The sequence below is a fragment of the Salarias fasciatus genome, chromosome 23 (genome assembly GCF_902148845.1).
Source record: "Salarias fasciatus chromosome 23, fSalaFa1.1, whole genome shotgun sequence".
NCBI lineage: Eukaryota > Metazoa > Chordata > Actinopteri > Blenniiformes > Blenniidae > Salarias > Salarias fasciatus.
In genome coordinates, this window is record NC_043766.1 from 14,570,194 (window position 1) to 14,596,381 (window position 26,188).

At 38.9% G+C, this 26,188-nt stretch overlaps 1 protein-coding gene across 1 annotated transcript; it reads right to left on the reverse strand.

Moving 5' to 3' along the window:
• Positions 1–4,577: 4,577 nt before the first annotated feature.
• Positions 4,578–25,545, reverse strand: rab3ab (RAB3A, member RAS oncogene family, b). The gene is made up of 5 exons (XM_030082902.1): positions 25,479–25,545; positions 12,699–12,923; positions 6,969–7,087; positions 6,622–6,746; positions 4,578–6,005 (listed from the first exon to the last, which is right to left on the reverse strand). Exons 2-5 carry the CDS (start codon positions 12,921–12,923, stop codon positions 5,815–5,817), a joined length of 660 nt encoding a protein of 219 aa, XP_029938762.1. The 5' UTR covers positions 25,479–25,545; the 3' UTR covers positions 4,578–5,814.
• Positions 25,546–26,188: the final 643 nt, after the last annotated feature.

The following is a 26,188-nucleotide window of genomic DNA, read 5'->3' on the forward strand; positions in this document are numbered from 1 at the left end:
TTATCAGTTACTACACAGATCCAAAGTACCATCAATTGCTTTTTACGTAGTCGTATGTTTAGCACAGTTGATATTGAGAAGTGCACATGTGTACAAGTTTCTCGTTCTTCAAATAGTTGCTGCCACATGAGTGATTTTATCTTCCCATTTACCTCAGTTAGGAGCGAAACAGTGACATCCTGAGGCACCTTAAGTGATTATTTTATTCCCAAAGCTCAATGGATTAAAGTGCTATAAAATGTCAGTCTTTTTTAGGCACAGAAAAAATGTGTATTTGGCTGCAGTATTTTATATTTCCAAATTAACAACTGTAAGTTAGTAAGAGTCTCTAAATACACTGATAGATGTACATAATTTGGGCACGTTTGCTTCACAATTCCCACAATATAAACACTGCTGGTTTTGTTCGGAAAATCATCACTTACTCTTATGTACAATATCATTGCACCTCATTTAGGACATCTCAAAAAATTTAAGTATTTGAAAAGTGGCATCTTCTCTGATCACATGTACTATGAACAACGTGCAAAATCAAATATGTGCTATTCCCTCCGAAAAATGGTCTACTGGATATGCATGAAATCATATTTCCCTTCTTTTTGAATTACATATCAGTAGTACTGTATTGTTTACATGGCAAAATAAATCTTGTACAGAAATTCAGCAAAAAATGCTCCCTTAAGTTTTGAAGTTACAAAGAGTTTTGATTTTAAAGTTCTGGACTGTAGTTCAATAACATTTCACTGTTAAGATATCAAATTTCCAACTACTGTAATCAATATTGTCAAATAGTCCTTAATATTGCTGTGTCTAGTTTAAAATTAATTTCTGTCTCCTCACTGGAAGAAGATGAAGAAATTAGATGACTGCTCTCTGCTCACGTTGAAGACACAAGATCTAAAGTAACTGAAAAGTGAAACAGTCAACTGATTGTTAGCAATTTTTGTTTATTGTATTACCACAAAGTACAGACAAAATCATCCACAGCATATTCTCTCACCTTAATGGCCCAAACTCAGAGGGATTTTAAGAGGCAGTGATACGAGACCAAAAAAAGTTACATGTTTCTGCGTGCTAGTAGATGATCTACAGTATGCAACCTCTACCAAGCTTGATGGCATTTGTTTTTGTGTACATACTGTAGTGTGTATTGCTTTGTAACTGAGTGACACATTCATTCACAAGCAAGCCTAGAAATGAATGCAGATACAGCACAGCATGGCTCCTTTGGGGGCAGGTTTTCAGGTTTCACTGTCTTTTTTTTTTCCTCTTTTTTCAATGCAAGCCTGAGTCGATACAACACAATCCACACATATGACTCAAAGATACAATATTTACAGATCTGGTTTAGATGGAGAGGAAGACATATTAGAAAGGACAACAGTTCAAAAGTTTAAATTTTTACTGGAAAAGAAACAGTCACAACCAGTAAGAAGTAAAATATACACAAGATTCAAATGCTCTTTTTCAGGTTTGCTGTAATTACTCAAAATAATATTGTTATTGTGTTTTCTGATACTAACATCAATACTTCACTGTGATACTTTCACTTGAGCCTCACAGTTAAAAACAGTTACTATCAAAATTACTGCTTCTCCAGTTATTCTTTGCTTTAATTGCATTTGACAGAAAATCATTATCATTATCTCAAACCCAACAGATTGTTACATTGCTTCACCCTCTTGAATTATAAGTGTCATCTTCTTTGTGAGTTTTTTTTTTTCTTTTACTGCCAACAGCAAGCCTGGAATAAAAATGGCCAGAGTTCACTACACTGCACTGAGCAGAACCTGTACTGTAATGATTTCAGGCTGTTTACGTTGTTCTTTCTGGTATTCCATGGAAAAAAAAATAAACCATGAGCTGTCTCTGCAGCAGTCTTTGGTGAAGAGAAAAGAAAATTCCTGGCAAAAACAAAACTGAGCAGTGGAGAAATGCTGTGAAAAAACTGCAGATACTTTCTGAGAGTCTAAAAGTGATGGTGGATATTTCCAAATGAGTGACACTTTGTTCATTCAAAAAGTGTCAGAAACCTCAGAGCAGAACGTTTCACTGATGAGCTGACTCAAGTTTCGTGGTTTTGAATGCAATCCACTTCCAGTCTGTCAATGCTTGCTTGAATTAAAACAGTGTTATCCATAAATTACCTGAAGACTGAAGAAATGTAAGGTACACAAGCAAATAAACTGTAGTTCCACAACAACCCAGAAAAACTGCACTGTAATACTGAGAGTGAATAGGCCTTACTTTGTGAAATACTTTTCTTTGATAGGAACACATTTCTCTTCAGAAATGAGGTGATTGTGGCCTGGTCATCGCAGAAAGAGTTGCATGTTCGAGGTATCAGCAGTTATGCCACGGAGAACAATATGCTCCTGGTAGGGTCCATCAGTGTTAACAGGTCTGCAGTGAAGACAAACGCATCCAAAAGTACTGTGTATCACAGTCTCATAAAGAATCAAGTATTCTGCCTGGATGGCGGGCATTGAAACCCTGAAGGCAGGATGGAGTGGTCACGCACAGCCTGATTAAGGCCTAAGTGGGAAAAACAGGCTCTTGGGATATTGTAACCTCACTAGCGCAGGAAGTTGAGAGGTACTGAATAAATACCGTTGCCTCACTTCCTGACGCAGTGTTGTGTCTGGAACCAAACTCCTAGATAAGTAATGGTCTCTCTTCTAATCAGACATTGCAGAGGGTGAAAAGTGCCAGTCAGGTTTGGGGATGGTCTCAAATCCACAGCAGTTGGGAGTATATCCCGGTGGACCAGAGGGTCACCTTTCTGCAGCTTTCAGTTTTGGGCGGGAAATCTCTGCCTGTCATTTATGTTTATGCACCAAAGAGCAGCTGAGTGTCTGGCCTCTTTGAGCCAGTGGGTGAGGCTGGAGGGATGAGCACCACCACTGGACTCCATCCACCTGCTGGGCAGCTTCAACTCCCACGTTGGCAACCAGAGTAACTTGGAAGGAGGTGATCTGATGAACCAGCAGGCCCGATCTGAGCCTGAGTGCTGGTTTGTTATTGCACTAATGTGCTCCTCAAATATTGTCCATAACAGACGCTATGCATTAAAACTAGGATCTTCATAAGTGCTCTTGATATAAAAGCTCCATGAGGCTCAGGGTCAGTGATCAATTTTGTTTTTGCTTCACCTGATCAGATGAGTTGAGAGCAGGGCTGTAAACTGATCACCATCTAGATGGATGTAGTTCACCCAGCTGCAATGTGTGGGTGTCAAAGCGGGCTCAAGTGAGGAGGGACATCAAGGAACTTGGGGTCTCATTCACAATCCTGTTCCTATGGGAGCAGGATTGTGAGGTTGGCTGTAAATTCAGACAGGGGGCTGCAGAAAACTGGACCGCTGTGGTGAAGATTGAGCTGATCTGTAAACCAAAGCTCTCTGTTACCAGTCAGTCCAGATCCACATTCTCATCTACGTTCATGAACTTTGAGCCACAGAATGAGAACACGGGCGGCTCTCTTTGTAGGGTTATTTTATTTTTCTAATGCAATTAGACACATGAGTGGCTGCACATGTGAACTGCAAAAACATGCAACACCAAAGGCCTGAATCCATTTAGTAAAAACGAGACTCGATGGATGGATAATCAGACGTATGGTGCTTAATTTGACATTTGGTGTTTCCGAGTTTCATTACTAAAGCATGATGTGGGCAGTGCCAGAACAGTATCTTATGTGTTCTGTACTTACAAATTTATTATGATTCATTTTCTCTTCAGCTCTCAACACCAATGCGTTTACAAAAACAAAGTTAAAAATAACAGGCAGGTGACAAGGACACCTGTCTGCTAACCAGTCAAAGATTGACACAATATAACCACAATAAACTCAGTTCTGAACCTTTTTGCATCTTTGTCGCAGTCATTTTGCTCACAATGTTTTATTTCACTGTTTTGACAAACTTTCAAAAAAGGCAAAATACCATAAGAACACCAAACAAAACAACATTGTTTCCATTCCCCAATCTCATGCCAGTGTATGTCAGATAACAAGAAACTGCAGCATCAGGCAAAGTGGCTGCTTTCCGAGATATAAGTATCAATATTTCTATCATCCCTCCAAAATCTTGTCGAATTGAATGACAGAGAGGTTGCAAATTACTTCCAGGGACACTCCAGACAGCTGAACTGCAGTGAATTTCTGACTACAAACAAAATTTATGATACAACACAAAGTCAAGATGTTGTATCTTGTTTTATACACTCTTTGTTGTGGATTGAGAGGATGATAAACATATTACCAAATGTACTTCTTCTTCAGTGTTGTACTGTTTTTTTTTTTTTTTTTAATAGAAACTTTCAATTTTCAACTTTGTAGCATGACACAAAACTAACAAGGGAATATACTGGCTCACAGAAGAGGTGCTTCCACTCATCCAAACAAACCCTACAACATAGACCTCATATATTTGATACGATCCCCATAAAACTTCATACTTTTTGAAATGTATTTCCAGAAATGCATACCTGTTGATATTTCATATATCTATATTTTTATATATATTGCACAACATTTATATGTACATTTAAATAAATATAATCAAATAAAAATGTGTCTTTTAGTCTGTTTTGTATTTTTTGCTATTTTTTCACTCAGCTATAGTTTGTTCATATTTTCCCCACCCTGTGTTTTTAATGTATAAAAATAATAAACAGGGCACTAGAATATGAAAAGAAAGCTTGATGAAGATATGCAAAATCATAAAAAAAAAGCTTGAAAGAAAAAAGTTCAGATGTATGGTAAAAAAAAACAAAACAAAACAACCAATAAACAAAAACTAAATTGTACAGTGGTCTGTATGTAATAAGATACTGAATCCAGCAAAAAAGAAGAAAAAACAAAAAACAAAAACAAATGGTACGCTCCAGTTGTCAAGGAACACGGAATTCCTAACTCTGATTCATGTAATTTTCTTAATAGTGCCACTTCCTCAGAACAGCGTTTCAGTCAATCACAACATTTCATGTTGAAAAACAATGTAAAGGCTTTGCAGAAAGATTATTTTGCAATAACATGTCATGCTGCACTAAGAAATGTTCAATTCTCAGGAGTCCTGAAGGTTTTCCAAGTATAAACTTGGAACAGTGACTTTGAGTTTTTGTAGGATGTCTTTTTTTTTTTTTTTTTTTTTACAACTTCTGTTGCTCAACTGGGAAATGCGGGTTCAAAAGACAACTGGATCGTACAAACCAGCCCATGTGTTGATGATTCTGTGTGTGTCCAGAATAATTTACAAAATGTAACACTCTGATGTTGAGTAGATCTCAGCTGAATAGTCATTCCGACGTGAAATGCCACATTGGCCTTCATGTTCACCAAATCGAAGGCTGGCATCTTTTTAAGACATTTGACTGACATTAAACACAGTACTGTAAACATTGGAAGGATTTAAATGGCACTCTGAGGATGTACGCCGTCAAATCCTTCTTGTAAAACCACACTGAGAAACGGGAAAACAACAGTAGATGGGTCGGGAACCTCTAAGAACCTGTAGCGTTTGAAACACTCCGGTTTGACTGAACTTGCTGTAGCTTCAACCACACCCTGATGTAAACACCATCTATTGGTTCCTTTATGAGGAGAAACCAGAGGGAAACGCACCTCAATCATCAATCCAGCATCCCAGAGTGTTTCAGACACTTTTCGACCTGGTTCTTGTGAAGACTGGCCAATGATCCTACAGAAAGAAGTAGGAAAAGGAATGGAAAGGGGAAGAGGGGAAGTACAGATGACAGGACGTAGGGTTCAACTGAAGGAGAGACAAAAGGGGAAGGTTTGGGGAGTTTGTCAGCTTTAGCATGCGCAGTCCTGGTGAGGAGGAGCAGGCTGCTCTGTCAGCTGGGGCCCCTGTTTGGCTCCTGTAACGGCGGGATCGCCAGCATCCAGACTCTCAGACATCTTTTCACAGATGATGTCAACCAGACGCTCAAAGGTCTGCTTCACATTGATGTTATCCTTGGCGCTGGCCTCAAAAAACTCAAAACCTGGGGGGTGAAAAGGAGCATAATGTCAGAGACGTTTACTTAATTTGTAGGTGTGATAAAATAAACTTTTTGGGCTATTTTTCACAAACATGCTTGCTTATTCATAACTCTCCATGAACAAATTGTGTGATGCTATGGATTCCAGGATAGTCTGACACAACAGGATAGTGTGTTGCTTGGTACTGTTGCCTTACAGCAGTGAGTTCTTGGTTTAAATCTGTGCAGGGTCTTGTTGTGTGTAATTAGCATTTTCCATCTGGATTTTCTATGGGTGCAATTCAGCATGTTGAAACCCACACAGCGTAAGGCATCAGTATTAGCGGGTTGCCCATCGTACTACTCTCAGAAATACTATTTAAGGCCAGAAAATCAAACTAATATTAAGAATGTGTTGTTAGGTTGATTGGAGACATAAACATAAAAATAAAAATGTATCCTCATACATCAGTAAAATATCAGGATAAGGTCAATGGGATGATACAGACACTAGTCAGTGCACACAAACAGTAAGTCAATGATGTGAAGTGTTTACATAGTATCTGTGTGTGTGTGTGTGTGTGTGTGTGTGTGTGTGTGTGTGTGTGTGTGTGTGTGTGTGTGTGCAACGTGAACTCACCAAGGTGTTCAGAAAGCTGCCGACCTCTCTCTCCACTCACCACCCGCTCATCCTCCATGTCGCACTTGTTTCCTACCAGCAGCACCTGGGCGTTGTCCCATGAGTACGTCTTAATCTGAGTCGACCTGGAAACCAACACAGCCGACAGTCAAAGAGAAGTCTGAGGCAGTGAGGCGTGAATCTTCCTTCTCACCGGGAAAAGCTGCACAGAATTTAATTACATGTTGGCGTTCGCACTAAGCCAGCCAAAAACATAATGGACTCTGACTGTAACCGGAAACTACATTTTTAAATGGGATGTGTTGGAGCCGGGACACAACCAAAACAAGTGAGAATCCATGACGTACCAATCCTGAACAGCGTTGAAAGACTCCTCGTTGGTTATGTCATACATGAGGATGAAGCCCATCGCTCCTCGGTAGTAAGCTGTAGTGATTGTGCGGTATCGCTCCTGACCAGCCGTGTCCTGAAAAACAACCACAAAGTACAGGTTGGATGGATGTTTTTATTTTTCTTGTTTGAGACAGATTACGCTCAGGCCAGAACCGAGGGTCACACTCCTGCATGCTATTAAATGGCAGATACAACCCACTTTTTCTTTTAAACACTGAGCTTCGAAAGAACTCTACAGACACCACCTCCCACTGGATAAAGTCTGATTTGAATGATAACTATGTGGATCACAATGCATATGTTTCAATAAAATTGCTGATGAAAACCTCACTGACTAATATAACTGTGCCATTCCTTCATGTCTCCAACACTCCATTAAATGGTATCCACATGCTTTCGTAGCATTTTCAGTTAGAAGTAGCACTTATGAAGCAGCCAGGTTAAAAGCAGTCTGCCACTTCTTGTTGATTTGATTTGACTGGAAAAATTATTGTTGATGTGCATAAATGCTTCTCTCACTGCTGAAAAGCTGCTGACCACTGCAGAGCTGTACAAATTCACTCTCTGCACCACACTTACAGCTTTAAAGCATCGGCAAACATAATGAAAGCTGAATAGTAAGAATGTTTCCAATGTGCTGTGAGGAAAAAATGGCTAATCTGCTTTTGATATGGGAGTGGAATGAACTGTTACCTGCAGATAAGCTTCAATTAATCATATCAGTCCTTTTTTTTTTCTTCAGATAAGACACCCCTGGATCTTTGTTTTAAATAAATGTCTTCGTCTCAAAATAATGTACATGCCAGTCACTGTTCAGCCCTGCTCTTGTCCATAGTCAGCTGGGACTGGTTCCAGCACTTTTCAGTCCTGCACCGGATAAACAGTTTTACATTCATACTTCAGATTTTATATATGCTTAAACATTAAGCATGAACATTGCTTTGATACGTTTCTTAAGAGCAAATTCATTCTCGGGTTACATAAAAGCAAACATCTGTGCAAAAGCAGACGGGACCTGAAGTGATCTGTGCATACGGTTGGTTTGAACTGCTCTGCAGTGTAAATAGATCTGTGTGTCTTACTGCTGGGCTGCAGGCTGCTCAGTGTCTGAGCACCATATTTATACCTAAAATGTAGGCGTAGGTAGCACTGAGTGGTGTTAGATAATATAGAGTTCACTACTTATCTTTGTCCTCAGTATGAGTCACCAAGGTCCTCTTTTGTGTTCAAATTTTGATAGGGCTGCTAGTTACTTTTTGGAGTTACGTTACTTGTTGGCTACACTTGGCGACTTTGCAGAGAATTTATTCTGTCCAATCGCTCCCACAACTGCTCAGTTTACTTCAATCGCTATTCAGACTCTTAAGTTCAGACAAAACAACAAAGAAAAAACAATCAACACTTCAAAACAGACAAAAGCAAAATAAAATATTATAGCCAGCATAAGGACTGCCTCCAGTGCTTCCAAAGTCCAGATGTGTACCGACACTGCTTTCAAGTCTGACTACAACCTTTAAATTTTCATTGTAGAACAACTCCAGTATGTTCATAAATTTATATATTTTTTTTAATAACATTAAAAGTGAGCATGTTATTTGGCACAAACAGCTGACCGGCACTGCTTCACTGTGGGGCCTTCAATAACAAACGCAGTGCATCATTATGTGCAACCTGCAGGTTGTGAAATTTGGCTCTGCTGTAATGACACCAAAAGTGTGTAGTGTACAGTGGCACACAGTAGACTTTAGTTAAGGTTATTTCTAGTTTTATTAACAAGGTTATTAATCAATTCCATTTTATTTAAATAGCATCATTTCAAACATCTCAAGGCACTTTTACAGAGATCAATCCAACTATTCCATAAGAGCAAGCATGGGAGAAGCTTTACAGAAGTGGTGACTAGTTTCTTGCTCGTTTTAAATTTTTGTACTTTACACATTCTGAAAATGTCTATTATCTATTTGAATTGCCCTTATAGAATTGAATGCCCTTATAGAACTCATCACTGTATTTTGTTTGAGAAGCTGGTTGCAACCATATGAAAGGCGACAATATCACTGGATACTATTCATTTTCAAATGTATTTATTTTTATTGTCCTCTGTATCTTAAACGATTTCTGGTTCCAGTTACTTCTGTATATTCTCTAAGAAGCACTCATAGTCTTAGTTTTACTGTTCCATGTACAAACAAAGAGATTGGTCGCAGAGCCTTCCAGTATAGGGCTCCATTTGATTGGAATAGGTTACCTTTATCCATTCGTGATGTAACATCTTTGGGTCAATTCCAATCCTTATTATTTTCACACCTTAAAGCTTCCTGCTTATGTTTTTAGTTATTAGTTTAGTTTTTTTTTTTTTTGTTGTGTGTCTGGTTTTTTTTTTTCCCTTTGAACTTCCGTCAATGATGTATTACCTGTTTCTGAATTCATAGAGGATTGGGGGGTGAGGGAACAAAGGAGCATGTCTGTCCTGTGTGTGTGTGTGTGTGTGTGTGTGTGTGTGTGTGTGTGTGTGTGTGTGTGTGTCTGTTTATGTGTATATGTGTGCATTTATGTATGTTATTGTAAATTGTGTTAGATATGTATGTGTTTATGGACCCCCTCGAAAACGAGATGCTACATCTCAAGGGGCATTCCATTAATAAAACTTCAAACTTCAAACTTCAAACTGAATTCAATAAGCAGTAGTGCAAAAACAGCTTTAGTTCAGGGTTGAGGACAATTGCTGTGTAACAAAAACAGAAAAAAAACTTACATTTCTTTCATATCCTACTCTGTTTCAGTTAGTTATGGCTTTATTGTGCTATCTGAAATTCTCAGATTTACATTGTGAAGTGTTCTTTTTAATTGCAATTCTTGAATTGAATTTATATTCACTAAAACATTGAAGTGCCGTAACTTTTAATATGTCTGAAAACCATCTATCTTGAAAGTACAAAGAACCATAACAAACTAATTTTATATTACAAAAGAAATCGTATCATTTACTGCAGCAGTCTTTGATAAATTCACCTTATTTCTCCAAAGCAGATGCAAATGGAAATAAATTACACACATAAGTAATATTGGCTGTCTCGGCATTACTTCTCTCTGTGGATGGTGACAAAACTGTTCGTCATATTTCTGCAGATTATCTTTGAGTTGAATTGATGGTTATTAATTTTTCAGGTGAGGTGAGAATTTTTCTAACTAATGACTAATCAAATAATGATGTGAATTTTTCCCACATGTTAAATGTATTTGCAAAACAAAAAACAAAACGGTCCCTCATTAACATATTCTGTCATGCACATACTGTACACACACTGTACTGTGCACACAGTATGAGTGTGTGAATATACATTGCAGTGGAGAAGACTGGCACATTGTGGATTAAATATATACACTATATGCTGATTTTTAACTACATGACTCAAATCATTCTCTTTTGGACTTCAAGAGCTAAAGGAATCTCAGAGGGATGGGAATGGGATTGCGTATATGTAGTGTGTGTGTGTGTGTGTGTGTGTGTGTGTGTGTGTGTGTGTGTGTGTGTGTGTGTGTGTGTGTGTGTGTGTGTGTGTGTGTGTGTGTGTGTGATGGACGGGAGCTTCTACTCGGGGAGATGTGTAGTAATGGGGGAGGGGATAGCAGCACCCAGTCATCGGTTCCTTGAAGCCTTATTGGCCAATCATGTCTTTCTTCCCAGAGGCAAGACCTGGCAAAGGCTGACAACAGAGGCAGCACTACATACATGCATGCATGTATGCAGGCCTGCACGCACACACACACTCATGCACTTCTATCTGCTGATGCTGAAACACCAGTTTTCTGCAGCCTGGGGAGCCTGTTTTTCCAGTGTGCTTGTCTTTACACTGTAGTTTACCCACTGGTCCCGTGATCGTTGAGGAATCCTTTGCGAGCAGACACATCTGATGCAACAAAACTGAAAAAGAGACTCCCACTCATTTGCTCCAGCAAGCATGTCACTGTGAGTCTCACTAATTTGTTCACATGCACACATTCACAGTTGGTTTGGATGAGCAGGCTGCAGACAAGACAGGGTTGCCTACAAATGTGTGTGCTTGCTTAAAAACAATTCCCACAAGACTGCTCCATGGGGCACAGTTTCAAGGAGCAGCAGATATTGCTGTTTTTCATTGCTATTTATTATTTTCATTTTAATTACTCAGCCTATTGATATTTCCATTCAGCAGCAGGACTGTCTTATAGATGTTTGTTGGAGAAGCCAATATGATCTTTTTAGTTGACTGCAGGTGTCTGAGGACAGTACATTTTATTGCAGCCTGCAATTGTGATCATTCAACCCTGGTTTAAGTGTTGCGATAAAAGCTGAATCTCAGATGAGAAACATGTGCTTCCCAGTCAATTCTGCACACGACGTGCAAAATGCATCTTTTTCTGATATAAGCATATTTAATAACAAAAATTCAAACACTACAGTAAATGTAAAGGTAATTACACAAGGAGTGAAATGCTCGTCTTCTTTTTAACTTTGGCTCAGACCAATCACTGCACTATGGTGACGTGGTGAGCGCTCTAGTCTCGCCACAGCTGGCTAAGTTCAGGCCTTCCTACAATTCAAAGAAATACGTATGTTCAGCGATGACTAAGTTTAAGTGAAGGTGTGACTGTGTGTAGGATCTATGAATACCGCTTTCTTTGCACAAAACATGCACTGTGTGTAGGTTCTGTTTTTTTTTTTTTTCATTTTATCTATAAATGCACGCCACACTGCCCTAGACGATTACTCCAGACTGATGCACCAGTCAGTTAGGGAGAATGCTGATTATTCGTTACAGACCCAGCTGCTCACCCACACAGGTCAGGAGATGGCAACGGAGAACAGAAGTGGGATCAATGTTGAAAATAAACACGTAAATGTTTATCTGTATTAATCTGAGATAAATGGCACGATAAAAGTATTATTTCAGCACTCTGCTAATTTTCCTGATGTTCACTTATTTCCAGGTGCAGAATGATATTCCCTAAATGGGCTGTTGAAAGCCGTGACTCCTAACATCTCCTTTTCTGAGGCGTGTGCAATGGAACACCTGCAGCTGACAACATATGCAGTTGAGTGATAAACTAAAGCATACAAAGAAGTGCATGCACCACTATTTGGCTTCCCAATAACTCTTACAAATTCAACCGAGAGAGCGAGAGCGAGAGCGAGAGCGAGAGCGAGAGCGAGAGCGAGAGCGAGAGCGAGAGAGAGAGAGAGAGAGAGAGAGAGAGAGGGGACTACATCTGGACCCCTAATGAGGAACAACATGAGAGAAGTAACCAAAGATTCCCACTGGTAGACAGAATATTCTGGTTAACAATTCACAATGCTTTAATATTATAATATCTAATACTTTTAATATTGTAAATACTATTCATTTTAGCATTATAATATTATTACTTCAAAATCTTTGTCCAATGTGGAGCTGCTGAATCTTATCCTAACCTCATTAAGGAATAGTGGATTCAGAATGCGTCCAATTTTTGAGTAAGAACTTATAGAGAGGAGAGAATTTTATGTTAATGTGTTGTTCCCCTCATGTCTCTGCATGATCTACTTTATGTATCAACATACATATGTTTCTAAAATTAAAAAAAAGTTTTAAAAGGACAAATGAAACTGAAGTAAGTTTTAAAAATTATCCAAATTATTGTGAACTGTGTGATCATCTTCTCACCCAGATCTGTAGTTTGATCCTCTTGTCATTCCTGTAGATGGTCTTCACCTTGAAATCGATGCCCACCGTGCTGACAAAGGCTGGCGTGAAGGAGTCGTCAGCGTAGCGGAACAAGAAGGATGTTTTGCCTACACTGCTGTTACCAATGATAAGGATTTTGAACATATAGTCAAAGTTCTGGTCTGAAGACTCCTTCTGGCCATAGGTCGCTGTTGCAGATGCCATCTGCAGACAGAAAGACAACAGAAAACAGACATCTTCTTAGATACAGTCCCTCTTGCGGCAGGTCAAATCCAAAATTTTAGCAGGAAAGTGGGAAGTTGTAGCGAAGAGCTGATCTGCAGTAATACCAACATCAACTCTGATTGTTTTGAACAAATCAGTAAAAAGCATAAAAACCTTTTTTAATTATTAAATGTATGTTTGATCAATAGGCTTCAGGAGTAAAGACTTTGGTCATTGGTGATGGCCAGACACTAATTTTGGTAACCATGGTTCTCAAACTCGTTTGATATTTGTTGATATTAATGCACATTTTAATTCACACACTCAAGAACAACGCTACTGATGATGCTTAGACACATAAAGTTACTGTCATTTATTAAAACAATATGATGAGTGATGAACACAAAAAAGCTGCAATATGGCATTTGGTTTATTTGACTGAGTCTGTTATTCTTCATTTTTTGAAACAGAATTGTAATTTTATGTTCTGGTCTTAGATAGGAAGTCAAGAAACAAGTTTGCAATATTCAACTTATGAAATATTGAATTATTTATGAGTAAAATGTCTCCCGCAGGGCAAAATTAAGGTAGAAAATGACTGTTGCATGAGAACTAATTTATTATTTAAAAATAATGAGAAGCATATTGTAAAAGTCTTAATGGCTCGACCTGCAAAATGTGGAATATAAACTACATGAATACATTTAAAGTTCAGAACACACAGTTTGGAACCCTACGGAGACCAGTGATGGGCCCCACAAAGTGGAGCGGTGTACTGGATCTTATCATAAAGGGATGCTTTAAAGAAAGAGTTTCGTAGCATGATAAAAGGTTTACGAGACTTTTCTTTCACGTGAAACCTTCACTAAATCGCATTTGCAGCTCTTACATGAATGGAAGAACAGCAGACAAGATGGCTTTACAAAAAGGAATCAATGTGCCTTTTCAGAGTGTAAAGGTCACACAGTTACAAGGCTTTAGAGGGCGAGATGAGATTCTGTCAACATCTGTTGGAACAAGCTGAACAGATTGTTGTGATTTGGTGAAGAAAATGCTAGATTACAATATAAATGACAACAGAAAAGCCATTAGAGCCATTTTCAAGACAGAAATCTCTTGAAATTGCAAACATTCATTTGTTAGATGAAAGGATCTGTGAAAAAATGGTTTTTGTTCAGTTTTTTCCAAGTTGGACTCATACTTAAGAAAGAGCATGTTATTATGATCCCCCTATAAAGGGACATGACTTCCAGGTATTAAAACCAACCTACCCACAGTAAAGATCAACTACACATGCTTGGAGCAGTGGATTTCCACAGATAAGTTAGGGGTCAAGGGCCTTGCACATGGAGCAGCATTCAAACCTACAAATAGTGGCTCACCTCTCTGACCATCTGGCCACCACCAGCCTGGACTCAGTGCCAGCAAAATAGCTATGATACGGCCATGAAATTAGGTGAATCCTCATTAAGAAAGAACAAAAACATTCTTCATTCATCTGCCAGAGATCCAAAGACGTTAATTCCAAGTGCACAGATCTGTCAAACACTGATTATGGAGCCTTCATGCTCTGGGTTACAGCTTAAGTTACATCCTATTAAAGATGTAGACGGACATCAACACCAGAAATGACACCACTGTGGAGTAAGTACTGTATGTTAGAGCAGTAACATTAGATTTAGGAGCCCACACGCTCAGAAACTAGCAGAGCAGACAGCTCCAACAGCCCTGAGCGCTTCCAGGAGACGACTGTCCGTCATTCAAGTTCAAATTTTAGTCATGTCTTGGAAAGCTGTAGTAGCAGCCCACTCATCATCCGGGTCAGGGGAAAAAAAAAAAAAAAAAGAAAGAAAGAGAGAGTACAAATATTTGCAAAACACACAGAAAGATGCAGAGCAGTGTGAGATTCAGTGGATGCAAGCCCATCAAAATAAACCATTTAGCACTCTGAAAAAAGCAAAAACACTTTTTTCACAGTATTATAAGAGTGCAAAGTTATAAAAAATATTGGGAAACAAGCTTAAAAACTGCGGGTGAAGACATAATCATCTTAATCTTCATTCAGAATTTTTTTGACAGTAATTGCCATTGTTGGGAACAACATGTTGTCAAGAGGGATGTTAGTTACAATCAATTACAATTATCACAGTTTCAGTGGGCTCCTTACTTGTTATAGCTGCAGAGCTGTTGTTGCCCTTTCTCCTGCCATCCAAACTTACTGTTAGCATTTACAACTAGTTCTGTCTTAATGCTACTTACAAATCTTTGTGAAAGGGGAGAGAGCGAACCTGACCCTCCTGAAAGTAGCATGATGTGAAGCTGTACTTAACATTGAAATTCACCTGCTTTATCCAAAGTAGCTGTGATATGTTAGAATCCTTAATAAAATGGGTTCCTTGAGGACTGTCAGTATGTTTAGAGTTTTGCTCCACTGAGTCTATTCTGTCTCATTAGTTTAACTGAAGAAACAACAAAATCCAGATAACAGAGCATCTCCCTTGATCCAATCGACAGAACACCAGCCAAAGATAATAGCTACAGTAACACAGCTGGTGGTTTATTTCTACAATTACTGGTTACATTTTTAATCTGCATTTGTGAAACAATGTCACGACTCTTCAAAGAACTGACTTGCAAAGGCAGATTTTCAGTAACTTTGATCAGACAATTAATCAAGGCAACAATTGTTTATCATATTCTGAAGATATTTTTGATATTCTGAGTTAGCACAATATTTAATGAGCTTCTGATTAATATAAAGCTAACATTTTGTGGAACAAGATTGCCACACCCTCAGCATATTGACAAATACAGAAATAACATTGCGCTATTTCACTATTAAACAAAACACGAGAAAAAATAAAATATGCAGTAGCAGATTTGGAAAGGATAAAATGGTGTGTCTGCTATTCTGAATGCTCCGATGGGTTTAAATTAGGACTGCACAATATATCAATTCAGTTTTGACATTGTAATATTTGCACTTTGCCGGTCAAGCGAAAAGCAATCTTGTGCATGTAGTGCTACAACTAATTTCCTAATTTCCTTGTCAACCATTAATCATCATAAGAACAATAACAATAATTACTAAATAGCAGAAAAATGACAGATGAAATTGATGGAATAATCAATCCAATAATCATATTACACAGTTTTGTCACAAGAGAAACTGTAACACGTCAAGCGACCCCAAAACAACACCTGAACTTTTTTATTTTTTTTTAAGGTTTCAGGAAACCATGCAGCCTTTGGACAGCACAATGACTGGAGTCCCTTCAGCTGGCTCTATATTTAGACCGTTATCTCAGCCTGGCTGCAGTGCAACACTAGAACTCTCCGGGAATAAAGCACAAACAAAACAACTGCTCGCTCCTCACAGTTCCAGCCTATCGGCTTACACGAAGGAACAGAGAGATGCTTGTTAAATAATAAAGAAGCACCGACCCTTCCTCAGCTCATTGATGATTTGCCACTGAAGAGAGATTCAGAGGAGAGGAGATGTGACCTGCCACCACTAACAGCGAGGTTCACACAAGTCATGAATATGCAACACTGAATATTACACACACACTGCAGATAAATACCATATCACTTCTTAAGACGAGACAAGACAAAGCTCTGAATGTGGCTAACAGTTCACCTCAGGTTGTGTCTTCTTGCTGCACTGTTGTCTTTTTGTCATATCTTAGGTATATCAAAATGTATGTTTAGGGCATTAGTGAGATTAAACCTTTGATTAGGTCTTTTTGGAAGGCAGAACTAATTTTCTCTGTGCAATCTGAGTTGATGATAAGGTGTAAATGTGGAGATGTGAAAGCTTTCATTTGAGAGAAGACATAATGCATGTGTGTGTGAATGACAGGACTGGAGGAGGAAAAAAGTATGGAGGCTAGGATTAGAGGTAGTGCTTGACTTCAAGTAACCGGGGCTGACAATCCAGAACAACAGGCAGAGCAAAAGAGGTAAAGAAGGGAGAGCAAGCAGGATGGAGTGGGAGGAGACAGATGCATCAGTGCTGATATGAAAGACAGGAGCAGAAGTTATAAGAGTTATAAGACAGCAGTGACACACACAGTTATAGCTGGTTTGCAAACAGGAGGCTGTGCTGGAGGTGGGAGAAATCAAGATGCTCAGATTTTAATTGGAAGTGACCCTGACCAGCATATGGACATGATATAAAATTAACCAATCAGAGGGATGGCTAAGTTTGAGCAGTTTAGAGATGAAGCTTAAAGAAAAAGTCAAGTGTGCTCGGAAAAGTTAAAAGATATATTGGAAAAATAAAATAAAAACAAAAGCAAAAAAGTGAGGCACAGGACTTGGAACTGCTCCTACTTAATTTCAAACCCAGTCAGCAGAAACCACCTCGTCAGAAAATATGTCACCAGATGTCATCTCATGTGGGTGGCATTGTAAAGTTTCCTGACACTAAAACCTTAAATATGGACTCTGCATCATTTTCCTCATCTCATCTAAGGCTGATACTGCTGAGCTCAGGTAAAAGTCAATACTGTCTTAATTACGCATTTTCTAAAAACTGGAGTCTCAGTCACAGTCGGAAGACTGCAGCATGACTCACTGGTTGTGAGAGCATAATCCACACTGATGGCAGGAAATGAGGATGAACAAGGGACAAACGCTGCTTTGAATAGAGCGATCCGCAGTGATTAAATTGACTGGGAAGTTGTTCCAAGACCACCTTTGCTGTCCTTTAGCCACTATCAGGGAAGGGGCAAAATGTTGTTCACCTGCTCATTCACAAAATTCAGCTGTGCTAAACACTGAGAAAAGGGTTGTTTCAAAATGTGATCCTGATGTTTGACATGAACGTAAACTGGAAGTGAATCGGACTTGATCACAGCCAGGGTTCAGTGTTCGGTTGGCTTTATTAAAAATGTATCCCCCTCATGTTACAGTTGCACCAAAGTGTCTGCTCAGCTCTGCAGACATTTCTGCCCATGTGCTCTTTACTGAGGAGTTTCTCAGAGCGAAGGCACATCAAGCACAAGTTTATTTCTGATTAGCACACATTCAAGTCAAGATCTTTCAATCAGTTCTAACTGTACAAATGAAAAGTACTGCCCTTCTATGCTGCACTTCCTACAGGTTAAACCCAATAAAGTCTTTGGGGTGGCTCTCTCTTATCGGCACTCTTTATTTATATAATAAGTGTGTGCTTTTGCACAGATGAAAAGTTTGTCGCAGTTATTATTAGCAATGTGTGATTAGAGGTTGAGTTTGCTCAGCCGCTGTAGGAAGTCTGGTTTGTGTCCAGCACTATCATAGATGCTTGCTGGCTTAAAGAAGAGGCCGTCGGATGCCTGCTGTCTGCGAAGCTGTGGTGACATTACAGCAGCCTTTCCACTGTGTCTCTGAGATTAGCTGCAGAGAAGAGAGGTGCTTTAACCTTCACTAATTTGATACAGAAGCTAACAGACTGAGGCCTCAGTGTTTAATCTCAAAGTAATTAACAAATTCTCATTATGTAAATGTATTTCAGCCTGCAGGACACCGCAGCTTTCATTTGGCCTCACTTGTAAACACTGAGCACAGTGTGAGAGCTCCATCAGCATGGATTTGATATGAATGATAAGATGGATCCTATGTTGTTTTTTTAGTTGCACAAGTACAACTCTTGTACTGTTTTATTTTTAGAGGATCAAACATCTGAAAATATCATTTATCCCAAGACTTTACGGAATCAAAAAGAACCTAACTGACAACTTACTGATCTACATGGCCGCCACGTCAAAAGGTGAACCATCACTGCAGTGCCACCCTATTGCTCTCACCAACACTGAAAAAAAACTACTGGTTCTGTAAGTTAGTTAGCATAATATTTTTTGTAGGCTCGTGAGATGTGATGAATGAATATATGAAAAAGTCAAAGATGAATGCCACTGAAAAGTTATGGGAGAATAGGAGTTACATTTGAAGATATTAACCTAATGACAGAAACTCTTTAAACCTGACTTGTGAACAATTCTCTTTATGCAACAATCAGCTGTTAATAGATGCACTCCCCCGTCCTGCTTGCACATTTCACCAGGACTGTGGTTTCACTGCTAGACAATGACTTCACCAAGGTCTCCTCTAAACCTGTCACTTCAAGGAGATTGACGTCTTCCAGGAGCAGGATTGATCTGGAGCTAAGTGCTCCAGATCAATCCTGCTCATTTAATCAGCAATGGCAAGCTTCAGGCGAGCAGACGGCTCATCCACGTATGATCCAGATCACCCAAACACCTCCCTGCTTGAAGACGGTAACTGAGACGAGTCACAGAGATGTTCTTCATCAGGTGGCAGCAGAGAGCAAAATGTCATCCCAAAGTATGACTTCAAACAAGGAACAATGCGTGAACACAAAGGATTCAGGTGTTACAGGTGGAATCGACTTAGTTATTTAGAAACTATGTAAAGTTGGGGTTTTCTTGTGAATAAAAGGCACCAAAAGCTTTTCCAGTTTTAGTCGATATAAAAAATAAATGTGAATATTGTCAAGATGTTCATAAGCTTGTGTATACTATATTCAAAACATACTAGCAGCAGAAGAATCACATACCAAACTTCAATAAATTAGGCAAAGAGGAACAAAATACATTGTCTATGTTTTTTTCTAATGCTTGGCATGGACCAGACAGTATTTGTCACCGACATTTGTCAAAGGTTTGTCTAGATTATTTTTTCTGTTTTGCAGGTTTCAGCTGAAAATGAAAAGAATTTGCTGGATTTTTTTCAAATGTCTCTTCAGTCAGCTGATGGATACGAGAAGACTTCTTGTGTCTCATAACTCGCAAGTCCTTTTTTTTTTTTTTTTTTCCCAGTGTATATCAAAGCAGAGGTCACGGTGCGTTCAACCAAACAAAGTCATGTCTCCAAATCAAAGCTGACAGCAAAGAAGCAGCTGGATGCCCATTCCTCTCAGTCCTATGTTTGTATTTTGAACTTTTTATCAAATAAGATACGTTTTTATGAGTTTACTGTATCTATGCATCTATTTTGGACAAACCATGCATTAAGAAATTCTTAAAGCAATACTTCAACATTTTGGCAAATTGGCCCATTTAGCGCAATTCCTTAGTCATTTCGAACAGCATACTTACTTTTTTTGTGAGGGTGAGCTGTTGTTTATCCAGAGGTGAGTCGGGGAAGGTTTTCTGGCTGGACACAACGGAGGTGAACGGTATTTTTGTTCCCCCTTGTGAAACTCATCAAATACACAATCCAACAACCCCCAAACACTTTGGTGGACACGTTATAATCCGCACATTCACTACGCTGTGAAATACTAATGCAAAATTACGAGATTGAGTTGTTTATGCAAAGATTGCTAAGACGGAACTACTTACTAAACATGGCGTCTGGGCGTAGTGATTTCAAAAGAAAAAGTAGTTCCCAGTGTTTGCTTCAGTGTCGTAATGCTACAATATTATTTGTTGTTGTTCCACAGCGTAGTGAATGTGCGGATTATAACGTGTCCACCAAAGTGTTTGGGGGTTGTTGGATTGTGTATTTGATGAGTTTGACGAGGGGGAACAAAAATACCATCCACTTCCATTGTGTCCGTCCCGAAAACCTTCCCCGACTCGCCTCCGAATAAACAACAGCTCGCCCTCACAAAAAAAGCAAGTATGCTGTTCAAAATGACTAAGGAATTGCGCTAAATGGGCCAATTTGCCAAAATGTTGAAGTATCGCTTTAAGCCACACTTTTAGGATGACAATTCTAGTATTTCCTTTTTGTCTAACCTCAGCGTTTGGTTACACTGACATTGTAAAAACAACAAGATAAGTTAAAGAAAGTTGAAATGAACACAAAAGGTTGATGAAATTATCTCTACTTTCCCTAAGCCACCATTTAATGATGAATACAGTGTGAAATGTATATCCAGCTTTGTTATCAATCATATGATATGAACATATTTATTTTGTTTATTTTAGTGCTGTACTGCATGCTCTTTTAATTTAGCTATTTTACTGTCTTCTTCCTCTTAACATTTCATTCGTTGTTTGTTACACATGAAAGTAAAATCAGTTTTATTTGAGGGGGTAAGAGCGGTTGGTTAAGCCATTTGACCTCCAACCCCTCTAGCTTCCTAACATTTTCATCTTTTGTTGGTGCCAGCTGTGCAGATCTCAACCACTGTCATTTAAATACACTAAATTGGGACAAAAAAACCTTTAACCTCAGAAGGCCTGACCTGAAAAAAATTCATCCTATGGATATCCATAAAGCGTACTTTAAAGGGTTAAAAAAAGAGAAAAAAGAAAAAAAATTAACTGGTTATCAGTTTGTTTTTTAATTTAGTGTATCCAGTTGTCCCTCTGACACATCATTCATCAGGATGTCACTAACCAGACTTGTGTGTGAAACAACAACCACTGATGTATCCAAACAGGCAGCAGTGGTGTTATCCAGCTGCTGCCCTCTCAGGTTGCCTGAGACGGCATTTTTCCTCTTTTCATCCAATCATGTGCTTCCTTTTTCTAGGAAGCGTGTGGATGCAGATGAGAGGAGGGGTGGCTAAAAATAGCCCCCTTCTTTTTTCCTTTTTCTCTACAGAAAACAGAGAGGAGGGAAGCAAGGATGTGGGAAATGGTTCTTAATGCTACATTCTGCTTATGAATAAAGGGCCATGTGTCTGATTCCTATTTGCACAGCATGAAAATTTTAGCTGCTCCTGTTAATTAAAGGGCTACTTGCTGCTAAATAGTTTAGGTCTAAAAGCAGCAGAGCTATGTCTGGTATCAAATGAGCATTTCAGTGTTTTTCCAATGTGTAAAATCCTTTGAAGCAGCTTTATATGGTCATGGGACATTAAAAATCTATGATGACTCACAAACTGTTTTAATTTAGAGGAAAAATTCTGGATTTATTAAAGTTCCCCTGCAGCTATGACCAGACAAGCTGACTGATATCCATCCTGGCTGTTACTGCAGAGTTTGTCATAGGCAGCACATGTGTGTGTTCTGCCATGTGAAACGGCAGATGCGTCACTTTGCCCTGAGGTCCAACCGTATATACTGTCAACAGAGGACGTGCAGATGTGGTTCACAGCCTTTGAGCTTAAATTCACAATATATCAAACCTAAAACAACAACACTTTCACAAGAAAAACAGATGAAGCCTCAACAATGTGAGAGAAGTTTACATTTTCTTGTGTGGAAATGTACAGTTATGTTGATTTTTCATAATATTGACACTGCTGATTGTCTAGGATAAATCAACAATTCTATTACTGTATGGGTTTCAATAGTGTATAATTAGGGATGCATTGGGATGAAAAAAATTGGGGGATACTGATATCCAATATTTATATTGCTGATATGGCCAATAACTGATAACAGTATATTTCAATGTAGAAAAGCATCAACCCTCCACAATAGTTTTCATGATACTGAATTTTAACAATCTTTCTGTTTATTTCAGTGCAAAATAAGTTTTTTGTTTTTACACCATCAATGTAAATTGAGCTATTTCTTGACTGTATTTGTGTGTCATTTAATAAACTACAGACAATTTTGTGACAGTTATTCACACCAACATTAAGAAAGTACCAGAAATAATTTAAAATCATAAAACAACAGCAGTCTATCGTACGGAAAAGAAAATTTCAAGTTACACTAATAATATATGTGTAAAAAAACAAATTAAAAAAATGTCAGAAGCATGTTCTGACTCTATCATTTCAACATTTAATACAGACACTGTTGACTTTAAATCCTCTACTTGAAATTGCCAGTTAATGAAACACTTGCACTGCTTTCACTTCTCTGAAATAAACCTCAATTTTTAACAGGGGAAGTTTTTTCTTTTTTTGCAAACAATTTTACTGTGACTGATAAATGAGCACACTATTCTTATGCATGGAAATAAAGGATTAAAGCTACAAAGGTGGATAAAAAAACAATTATGTGTTGTGTACTCACATGTTTTTCCACTGAACTGGAAATTGATTGACAATTTTGGTAATTCAATAATAAGCACAGATCCATGGCTACCTTTCATGTGGAATATACTGAATACAAAATCTCACTTTTATACAATGTTTGGATGATATCTGAGGAACCTGTTGTAGGTAGGCCGCAACATGAATTGTATTGTAACCTGCCGTCTCCAGTATTCCAGTATTTCATCTGAGCGGGAACATTATAAAGCAAATTTGAAAAAGAAGAAAATATTGAATACAAAACTAATTTCATGACAAAGGGTGGTGGAGCTTTGCCCGCTGCATCCATATTCAGCTCTACTGTTATGTTTCATATCACAGTTTTACATATTTAGTAATTGATTATTTAATTTGAGATGGGCACTTTCTAAAAATGCTAAGGTCGGTGTGGGGCTGGGTGATAAAACACAGATATTTGGCAAAATAACTTTTCCTCGATAGACATAAGAAACATGGCCAATAAGAGATTAGACTGCACTTGTCCATACTTTCACACACAATATGACTAGCCAATGAAGAAGAGAGCCGCTCCACGCTGAGCCCATCATGTGGCTGGAATAAAGCCAAGCCAAGTCAGCACACAGCACAGTGGCAGCTCGTCGCAACATGTGTGAAAGTTTGTACTGCTGCAGCCGGGTACCTCAGCAGGAGGGTGACCACCCGTCTTGGGACGCACAGCGCCTCGATATCCCCTTTATTGTCCCAGAAGCTGAGACCAGGCCCCGCCCAATGATGCCCGAACATGAACAAATCACCCACAAAACCCAGTCAGACAGCCAGCTGGTGGCTCACAGCCCCAAACGACCTGCCTACAGTTTTATATGTGACAGTTTTAGAATGTTTCAGTTTTAAATTGGGAGTTTTGAAATGTATGATAGTTTTGGAACCTGCACCAGTTTTAGGATGTTTGAGAGCTTTAGAATGAGTGACAGTTTTAAATTGTGTCAGTTTTAAATGTATGAAAGCTTTAGAATGAGCGAGTTTTAGAAGGTAGGTGTCAAAAAGATGAATGAATACATAAATAGATAACTGTATTTACAGAGGAGAAAATTGTCTCCAAGAGTGCTCTCAAACATACAACACACAGGTTGCACAATTTACAAGGTAGACAGTAAAGGCACAGAAGGGAATACTTTTAGTCAAAACAAGCTGAAATAAACATCAGGATGAGTCATCATAACACAAGAGTGAGGCTCAGAGCTGAGCAGTAAAGGCTGCAATGCCTGTAGTAATGTTTACTACTTTGGACTAAAACTCAATTAAAAAATATTGCATTATGCATATTTATATTTCATTATGCAATGGTTTAGTTGCTCTGGTCCCACTGAGCTCAAACAGGGCTGTATATGTGGCCCCTAACCTAATACGACTTCAACAACCCTGATCCAAGAGGAAGATGAAAAGGCGGATGTTGGAGTACCACATAGTGCACGTGCTTATCAAGATACGGGAAAAAAAAGAAAAAAGAAAAAAAAAAAAAGAAAGAAAAATCTCACATGCAACGTGCAGTACTCCAACATGCCCCTAGAGGTACTGGTACTGTAACCCAGCCATGGAGCGCTCTCCTCTCTAACCGGCTGCCAAACCCAAACCTGTCTTCACCGGAGTCTGACACCAAGAGGCATGACAGTCACTCACACACCCCAGAACTGGGACGAGCAGCTCAAACGGCCTCATCAAAACACTGCCGCGTCCCGATACGAGAATCATAATTGCTCCTCATAAAGATGAAGACATATATACACGCACACACGCACGCGCTCAAACGGACGCCTCCATCTCCAGACTTAAAATATCTGTATGTAGCTGCACGGCAAACTGCCGCCCTCAGCCCATCCAGCCAGAGAAAACGAGTATTTTTCGTTTGCTTATGAATGAATGCAGAGAGGATATACACGAAACCACTACCCGAGATGGTCTGCTGGAACATTTCACCTCTCCACGGGAAGACTACAGTCTTCCATATGGCAAAACGTGGAGCGCGTTTAATATATCTAACACTAATAGCTATATACTACTACTATATAATAGTTAATACTCCTAAAACCCTTCTTGTATTTCAATAAATAAAGAGTAAACGGAGCTGACCTGCGCTGTGTTATTCAACTGACGAAGGGAATATGTACTATGATTCTAAATTAACTGAAGATGGTTAGAAATAAAAGAAGAAAAGGAAAGATAAATATATAATGGTCTTCGTCCACGTCGCCATGCGAGAGTTTCTATTTTAAATTGTTTTGTTGTCTCGTTTGGAGTGGCTTTAATGACTGAAATCATCGGATGATTGTTAACGCCTTTTCCTACAGGACAGGCCCTGAGTTAAACCCGGAGATCCACCGAGACAGCATCCATCCATCCAGCCAAACACACGGAGATAACAAGTAACCCAGCAGATATGTCAAAGCTCTGCATCTGGGATGTTTTCTGCTTTTCACAACGGGAACAGCTGTTAGGGGAAAGCGTCATATGCCTCAGGCTCTTTCACCTGAAATCCCTGATCAAAAATGCGACGGGATGAGCGGCAGATAGAACATGCATCACGTGTGAATTCAACGCTGCTGTTTTTCGTGATTTTGCAATAGAATATTAAAGGTAGAAAAACCCACCTTTGCAAATTTGTATCCGGCTGATATCCACTGCGTTCAGCACCGGCAGAAGCACCACTGTCAAGTCGCACTGGATGCACAAACACCACATCCAACTGCTGGGTACAAAATAAAAGCTCCTGTATCCGGTTCACAGAACAGGAGAGGTTTTTTTTAAATACGTTTTAAAGATTTAAAATTACGATTTAAGTTAATCATTATTATTCATCATTGTATTTTACAAATTGTCGAAAGTGCTGAATTTGTTGACATTTTTCCACTTTAAAAAGCAAATATACTAAACGAAGACACATTGTATCTTTTCTTTACTTCACAAACACTCCACAAATGCTCCCCAGATGTACTTTTTCGAATTTTTACGATTTTTTCAATGTCTCAATGTCTTTGAATTTAAATTGGAGTTGATTTGTCACTTTAATTAAATAAATAAGAGCCAATTCATTCATATGTAGCTAGATTTTCCGTAATAGAAGGAAATATGTCTCAGGTGGGTTTCTGTCACTCAGACGGTTGTATAAGTTCAGTCCTCCATCTGTGCAAGACACCATCTCCAGCTCAGGAAGGCAATAAACCTGAATGTATGGACAGGGTTCCTTGATTGATGTGTGAATGGGTGAATGGATGAATGTGACCAAAAATGTAAAGAGCTTTGGGGGCTGTTAAATAGGTAGAAAAAGACCGATGTGACTGAAATCAATTCACCATGCTAC

What these genes read in the sequence shown, in the direction of transcription:
- rab3ab (XM_030082902.1), bottom strand. Translation starts at nt 12,923, where the DNA reads ATGGCATCTGCAACAGCGACCTATGGCCAGAAGGAGTCTTCAGACCAG. An exon ending in GGATCAAACTACAGATCTGG is followed by an intron (nt 7,088 to 12,698) that starts GTGAGAAGATGA and finishes GTTGTTTTTCAG; the next exon opens with GACACGGCTGGTCAGGAGCG. An exon ending in GCAGCTTTCTGAACACCTTG is followed by an intron (nt 6,006 to 6,621) that starts GTGAGTTCACGT and finishes TTCACCCCCCAG; the next exon opens with GTTTTGAGTTTTTTGAGGCC.